This window comes from Microtus ochrogaster (assembly GCF_000317375.1).
Source record: "Microtus ochrogaster isolate Prairie Vole_2 chromosome 14 unlocalized genomic scaffold, MicOch1.0 chr14_random_1, whole genome shotgun sequence".
NCBI classification, from domain to species: Eukaryota; Metazoa; Chordata; class Mammalia; order Rodentia; family Cricetidae; genus Microtus; species Microtus ochrogaster.
Genome location: NW_004949096.1, coordinates 7,090,433 through 7,098,669, shown reverse-complemented (window position 1 = coordinate 7,098,669; position 8,237 = coordinate 7,090,433). Strand labels below are relative to the sequence as shown.

At 39.9% G+C, this 8,237-nt stretch overlaps 1 protein-coding gene across 3 annotated transcripts in view; it reads right to left on the bottom strand.

Moving 5' to 3' along the window:
• Nucleotides 1–8,237, bottom strand: part of Caprin1 (cell cycle associated protein 1) — a 36,230-nt gene that overhangs the window by 8,597 nt on the left and 19,396 nt on the right. For 2 of the 3 annotated variants that reach the window (XM_013352644.1, XM_026787652.1), the window contains exons 7-14: nt 7,686–7,738; nt 7,519–7,605; nt 6,352–6,507; nt 6,159–6,267; nt 3,299–3,366; nt 2,047–2,157; nt 1,776–1,925; nt 1,043–1,193 (exon numbers count right to left, since the gene is read on the bottom strand). In XM_013352644.1, the coding sequence (XP_013208098.1) occupies nt 1,043–1,193; nt 1,776–1,925; nt 2,047–2,157; nt 3,299–3,366; nt 6,159–6,267; nt 6,352–6,507; nt 7,519–7,605; nt 7,686–7,738 (885 nt within the window). The remainder of the gene's footprint in view (nt 1–1,042; nt 1,194–1,775; nt 1,926–2,046; nt 2,158–3,298; nt 3,367–6,158; nt 6,268–6,351; nt 6,508–7,518; nt 7,606–7,685; nt 7,739–8,237) is intronic. The other variant, XM_005364074.3, reaches the window with a different exon arrangement.

Sequence of the window (8,237 nt, the reverse complement as noted above, 5' to 3'; positions counted from 1 at the left end):
GTGGCACATGCCTTTCAACCCAGAATTCAGAGACATGCTTATCTGTATATCACAGGCTAGTCTGTTCGACAGCAAACTCCAGGCAAAGGCAAACCCTGTCTTAAAAGAAACAAAGATTCTTTCCTGGGTACTTTTTTCATGGAGAAACAAATTGCTAATTAGATTTTATTCCAATTAATACCAGGCCTAGAACATACCAGGGAATTTCCCATACACAAGGGGTTTAAATTACCAGCACACAGTCTTGTCCACTTAGAAGCTTTACTACTCAATTAAAAGATGATGGACAATTATATTTGAAATGACAATGATGAAGGAAAGAAAGTGCTCATGGGGTAACATTTGCATACAAAACTGAAAGAAGTCAGAAACCAAGAAGAACAAAGGAATGAAGAGATCACTGTAGTGACTAGAGTTAATAAAAACCTATCATAGGGCTGGTGGGATAGCTCGGTGAATAAAGTGTCTGCCCTGCAAGCAAGCCTGTGGCCGACAATGAAATGCAAGTAGAGAGCTGGCTCCAAAGTTGTCCTCTAGATGCCACACACACACACGTGTGCGGAACATGTGCACGTCAACAAATTAAAGTGCTACTTTTTTTTTTTTTTTTTTTGGTTTTTCAAGACGGTTTCTCTGTGGCTTTGGAGCCTGTCCTGGCACTAGCTCTGTAGACCAGGCTGGTCTCGAACTGACAGAGATCCACCTGCCTCTGCCTCCCGAGTGCTGGGATTAAAGGCGTGCGCCACCATCGCCCGGCATAAACAAGATTTTAAATGTATGTGTAGATTAACCCTTTCATCTTATCAAAAAAATAGAAAACTGAGAACTCATCCTAGGTTGGCTGGTGGTGGTGTACACCTTTAATCCCGGGAGGCAGAGGAAGACAGATCTGTGATTTCCAAGTCAGCCTGGCCTACAAATAGAGTTCCACAACAGCCTGAGCTGTCAGAGAGAAACCCTGTGTTGGGGGAGGAGGGGGAGGATGACAACAGACAGGCACGGACAACAACAAAACCATAAAAAGTCACCCTAGCCTTCTTACCTGTTTGCAGCTGATCTTGTTGAAGCTCTGTTTGCTCCACTTGGTGAGGCTGACTGGGAAAACTCTGATTGTAACTAGACTGGTACTGATTCTGTTGTTTCAAGGTTTCTGGTTCATTAACAGGAGGAACTGGGGCATTCATATTGAACACCTGTAGCAAATCAAATAAAAATAATTGTGATTAATACTTCAGGAATTCCGCTGACACTAATACAACCCTATTTCAGATTATAGTACTTTTTCTAGTAATTATATAATTTAAAAATTACTGATCAATCAGTGAAGCATAACATCTAAATTCTACTTTCAAACATTCCAATAAAATAAAGAGCAGAGATGGCAACAGTTACACACCTACGTTCTCAGTCCACAAACATTATACAGCACTCCTCGTGTCGATTTCAAGAGTTAGTACATGCATTTATGTGTGTGAACTGCACACATGAAGGCTTAGAGGACAACTCTCACGAGTTAGATTTCTTATCTCCCATTTGAGTTCCAGGGACCTTACCTACTGATCCACCTCTCTGGCCTGTTGGTTTTGTTTAAACTAGATCTTTTAACCTTTGGAGGAAAGCTAAAAATTTTACATATGAGTGACTCATAAGGCTAAAACTCATCCCTGAGAAGTCTAACAAACAGAGTCTAGTGGTCAGTAAACATAACACAGATACAAGGTTCAGCTCTATTTACCATGACTCACAGTACATAATAAACAGTGTTAACTGCTCACCGTTTGCATGGATTGGAATGGAGCCGCATTTACATTTATTCCACTGCTATGCAGAGGTTTACTTGTCCCAGTCTGGAACACTTGAGGCTGAGAAGCAGCAGGAAGGGATGGTGATGCTGTAGTCTGGTCTGTATTTAAAGATATTGCTGCCTAAACACAAAGTGAAGAAACTACTTTAATGGTAAACTAACACAAAATAGGACCCAAAAGAATCATCACTGCATTTGTAGTTTAAGTACCATGCCAGGTCAAGCTTGATAACAGAACTTACCTGAATCTGATCCATTGGCTCCTTTTGTGGCCGCTGCTCTGTAGCATGCGAAGGTTGGTACAAGGGTTGAGACGCTGTATACCCCTCACTTGTGGACGAAACCAAAGGAACCTATACAAAAATAACAATCTCAAACCTTATTTTCTTCTAACAAAATTCATCATTAAAAAAATTATACTAAGCCGGGCGGTGGTGGTGCACGCCTTTAATCCCAGCACTCGGGAGGCAGAGGCAGGCGGATCTCTGCGAGTTCGAGACCAGCCTGGTCTACAAGAGCTAGTCCCAGGACAGGCTCCAAAACCACAGAGAAACCCTGTCTCGAAAAACCAAAAATATATATATATACTAACTCTAATACAGATTCAAAGAAAGATATGTCTATGTCTGTTAAGAGAAAGAGAATTTCTTTCTGTATTTTGAGACTATAGACTATATGGCTAGATAGGTAACACACCTTTAATCCCAGTACTGGGGGAGGCAGAAGCAAAGAAATCTCTTTGACTTCAAGTTCTACATAGCAAGGTCAATCAGGGCTACATATTGTGACTGTTTCAAATGAATTAAACGGGCAAAAATTGCAAACTATACTGATATTTAAATCTTAAAGTCTAAATTAGTTAACGTAGTTAACTGGTAGTGGTTTAGTTTGTTCTGGATTTTTGTTTTGTTTTGCTCAAGACAGAAACACTTTCTCTGCATATTCCTGGCTGTCTTAGACTCACTCTGTAGAACAGGAGAGCCTCAAGCTCAGAGATCTACCTGACTCTTCATCCGGAGTGCTGGAATTAAAGGTGTGTGCCACCACAACCTCGCAACTGTTTTAAAGACATTTATTTCCCTTTAATATGTTATTACAGGGCTGGAGAGATGGCTCAGTGGTTAAGAGCACTGACTTCTTCCAGAGGACCTGAGTTCAATTCCCAGCAACCACAGGGTGGCTCACAGCCATCTGTAATGAGATCTGGTGCCTTCTTCTGGCCTGCAGGCGGCAGAATGTTGTATACATAATAAATAAAATCTTTAAAAAAATAAAAAAATGCTATTACATATGCAATTATCAATGTAAAATAACTTTTAAGACAAGGTCCTAATGTGTGAAGTATGAAAAAATTTTAAACTCACCAAAACAAAAATAAGCATGGAAATAAATTCTAATAACTACCTATAGTCAATCAATTTTAACAGAAACTTGAAAAGTGATCAAGTGCATCCCAGACTAAGAACATAAATGAAACTACCCATCCATTCTTACCTGTGTGGCTTCTGCTTGGACAGGAACTTGATTCGGTTGGGCAAGTCTAGATTCAGAATGAACTGCAAGTTTAAGAGCATTGTTACATAAAATAAATTTCTTAAGAGAAAATCCAATTTTTAAAAATTTACATTATATATAGTGCTAAGGGTAAATTTCTATAACCAAATGATTAATGAATTTTCAAAATAAATTGCAAAGTACAACTAAGATTTCAGCTTTCAAATTAGCACTAGGCAGAGATTACAGATTATAGTCTTGTAGTTGTATCTATTTTGTGCTTTGGGTAAAGATGCCAGTAAGAAAAGTATCAGTAGAAGGTAGACTGTAACAGATAGTAAATAACCAGTGCCTGTACTTTTGATAAAGTCCACCTCTGAAAGTAGCGTTACCATTCCTAATTCTCAAAGCCAGGGGGCCTGTCTGGTCCTGGAGAGATGGCTCAGCAGGGTAAAGCACTGCTGCCCTTCCAAAGAACTGGAGTTCAGCTTTCAGCATCCACAACAGGTTCCTCATAACCACCTGTAACTCCAATTGCAGAGGATCCAACACCCTCTCTGACCTCTGCAGGCACCCAAATACACTGGCATACATACACACACAAAAACAATGTTAATTTTTAAACTAGCACAAGAAAGTAGTATTACTTATATTCAAGACTTTGACAAGGGCCGACAAGAAGGTTCAATGGATTAAGAAACACTTAGGTAGTAGTGGCACATGACTTTAACCCTAGCACTCAGGAGGAGGCTGGTGGACCTCTGTAAGTTCAAGACCAGCTTTGTCGGCCGGGCGGTGGTGGCGCACGCCTGTAATCCCAGCACTCGGGAGGCAGAGGCAGGCGGATCTCTGTGAGTTCGAGGCCAGCCTGGTCTACAAAGGGAGTTCCAGGACAGGCTCCAAAGCTACAGAGAAACCCTGTCTCGAAAAAAACCAAAAAAAAAAAAAAAAAGACCAGCTTTGTCTACAAAGACAGCTCCAGAACCAGCTCCAAAGCTACAGAGAAACCCTGTCTCAAAAAACATAAACAAACAAATAGAAAAGAAACACTGTTGTCATCCATTACAACCTGAGTTCTTTTTATCTTTAGAACTCTCATGGTAGAATGAAAACAGTCTGTCTCCAAGTTCTCCTCTGACCTCAATATGCTCAATAGCATTGTGCGCGTGAGCACACACATACACACAAATATTAATAAAACCAAACAATATAAGACTTTTGGACACATTTTTAGCAAAGTTAATATCTTAAGATCAACTTTATGTTTCTATAGGAGATTTAAAAAAAAAAACATAATACAGCCAGGCACAATGAAACAAATCTTTAGTCCCAGGACTTGGGAGGCAGAAGCAAATGTATCTAAGTTTGAGGCCAGGTTGGTGTAGACAGTGAGCTTAAGCCAGGGTTACATAAGACACTGTCTCAAAAACAAACAAACAAACAAACAAAAAAAACCAAAAACAAAAACAAACCACATGGGCTTTTGGGGGGGGGGGATTTTTGAGACAGGGTTTCTCCATAGCTTTTGGTTCCTGTCCTGGAACTAGCTCTTGTAGACCAGGCTGGCCTCAAACTCACAGAGATCCACCTGCCTCTGTCTCCCTAGAGCTGGGATTAAAGGCATGTACCACCAACGCCCGGCTCCACATGGGCTTTTTAATAAAGCACACATACAGTATTCACCTTTATTAGATAGTCTCCACTTCCTCCTGCTTCTTTCCCAACCATAGCTAAACAGATCATCAAAAGTACAGGCCATTGCATAGGTTTTTAGAATGCACCACCAAACATCAGTGGAGAGTCTAATGGGCTTAGTTAGCATTAGCTGAGTGTATGATAATTTTACAGGTATGTAAATACTACATGCCTTAACTTTGACACAATACCAATGAGAATTTCTGAACTCCTTACTCTGGTGGAACTCAGAAAAATGGACATAAAAAAAAAAAAAAACCAGGGTTGGGCTGTAGAGCTGTTGTTGCTGCAGGGTACCCAAGTTCAATCACAGCACCCACTTGATGGTTCACAATTACTCTAGTCCCAAGGGATGAATGTGGAAAAAAAATACATGCATACAAAACATGTAAAATAAACCTAGTAATAATAATAAAAACAGCTGCTCTTCATGTTGGCATTAACTCTTCTACTTCTTGATTCAGATATGACATAAGCTCCCTTTCATGTACAGAAATCCTAATTATATTTCAAAAGTTAACTATTTGTCACTAAGCAACCTTCTAACACTAAAGAATATGCCAGGTGTGGTCCAGGTGTGGTGGCACACACCTATGACTGGAGTACTTGGGGAGTAGAGACAGGCAGTTCCCAGTGAAAATAACGCCAACCTGGTCTACATAGTGGGTTCTAGGAAAGTTGCAGCTATATGAGACCCTAGCTCAAAAATACACATATATATAAGTTACTCAATACAATGCAGACTCTATGGGGTGTTACTTCAATCAATGATGCATACTGAATGTCTCATTCTTCTTCTCTTCCTTTCATGCTCATGAATCCCCTCCAAGGCTGTATCATCAGAAATTTTCCCTCAAGAACTCTGAAATCAGTACTAGGTCTCAAATTTATTTCCTCTCTTTTAAAAAAAAAAAATCATTGAAGGCCTAGGGATAGTTAAAAGACAGACTTTGGAGGCTGGTAAGATGGTTCATGTTTGTTTTTTTTTTTTTTAAAAAAAGGCAGCTTGTCCCGCCAAGCCTGATGACCTGAATTTGTTCCTGAAGAACCAACAGCTGGGACTCCTGAAAGTTGTTCACCACACGTGCAAACACTTGCATACATGTGCACACAGAGAGGCATATGTTCTCTAAAATTGAACTATTTTTAAGTCATCATTACTAACCCGGAGGGCAAACAAGCTGAGGCATTTCCATGTTTTGGGTAGGGTTCATAGGTTGTGCTGAAACTATGGCAGGATCAAGCGTCTGATTTTCAAAATCCAACATTGAATCCTACAAGTCAGAATATAATTGAATTACGTCAAACAATATACATTTAAAGTTACTGTTAACAGTGCTTTACTAAAATACACTTACCTGTATGAAATTATAGGGCCCCTGCATTTGGGCCATTAGATCTTGAACTCGCTGCCGTCTCACAAGGGGATCTGACTGAGCCACTGGAGCCAAAGAGTGGGCTTCTGGTACTGACGGAGATGCAGCCTGAGGCTGCTGCTGGAGTGAGTTTACCACCTGAAATAGGAGAGGAAGAGACTCCAGCATCTTCACAGCTGTTTCCAAAACACTAAATACACCATCTAGACTGTCATGAGGAAAACAAGCTTTACCCAATAAAAGGTGGGAGCAGACAGATGGCTGGATAAAAGCATTTCCAGTCAAACCTAAGGACAGGAGTTCAATTCCCTAGAACACACAGGGCAGAAGGAAGCAACTGCAAACTGTTCTCTACCACCAACATGCACCTCATGGCCCAAACCAACACTTAAATAGTATTATTAAGTTTGCAGAGAGCAATCTTTCAGAGAACCTCTTTTATCCTCCATCCCCCAAAAAGAGGTTCCTCAAAAAGAACACAACGCATAAACATTTTGGATTAATATAGTGCTTCCAGTTTTCTTGATTTAATAATTAGCATGTAGTATTTTAGTTCACTACCTTTCAATCCATTTTATTTCAATTTTAAACTATAGAGGAGTATGAAGGGGACCAATGAAAACATTTAAGGGACTTACATCAGAGACTACCTCAACAAACAACAGAAATCTATAAAGTCTAGTAACAAAACAGCTTTTAAGTAAAGTCAAAGACGACAGCAACACACATTTTTTGTGAGGTGGGAGCCCAAATTTTGCACATGGTATCAAAAAAACAAATAAGGAGGCTAGAGATACAGTTTGGCACTTAAGCATACTGACTCTCTTCCAGTGGACAAGATTCGATTTCCAGAACCCACACGGTGGTTGACAACCATCTGTAACCCTAGTTCAAGGTTATCTGGTGCCCACTTCTTCTGGCTTTTGAATGGCATTGGGCACACATGGTATACAAACATACATTCTTGCAAAACATTCCTCTATATTAAAAATAAATGTTAAAAACAAGATAAAGCAAAACCGTGTACTTTGACAGATTAAATGTGGCAATAATACAAAAAAAAACTAGAAACCTAATTAATTTATTCTCAAGATAGGTAAAAATTGCTAACATCAAATGACATTAACCTTATAATACAAAAATCCTTACCTCAACTGTCTCAACTGCCCACTCATCTACTTGCTCCTTCTCACCACTGGTGAACTGTGTTTCTGCCATGAATTGTCTATTGACATACTGAAAAGAAAAATCAATGTTTAGGATATCTATTTTAAAGACAGAAGGATAAAAGCAGTATTAAATTTAAAAAATTATACCTCTGTTGATTCAACCTCACTTTGCTCCGTGTATTCTTCTGTTGGCTCAGGTTCTAGAGTTAAAAAGGAAATCAAGCAGAAGGAACTTCTATAAGTCAGTGAAACTGTAATGGTGGAAACCTGTTATATACTTATCTCAATCTACAGGAGGTACAAGGAGCCAAGGGGAGCCACATATATTTAGGTGATAACGTATTAGGCTTGTCTATTGCAACAAATATACCTCTATTGCTGTAGTAAAGAAATTATGCAATTGCAGGAGAATGAAAGAGCAATTTAAATTGTTTATCCGTATATGGGTGTTTTTGTCTGCATGTATTGTCTATAGTCCACACAAAGGCCAGACAAGGATGGCAGATCCCCTAATCTGGAGTTATAGACAGTTGTGAGCATCCTCTGGATGCTTATAATCAAACCCTGAGCAGGGCAGTGGTAGCACAGAGGCAGGCAGATGTCTGTGAGTTCGAGGCCAGCCAGGTCTAAAGAGCTAGTTCCAGGACAGGTTCCAAAGCCACAGAGAAGCCGGGTGGTGGTGGCGCACGCCTTTAATCC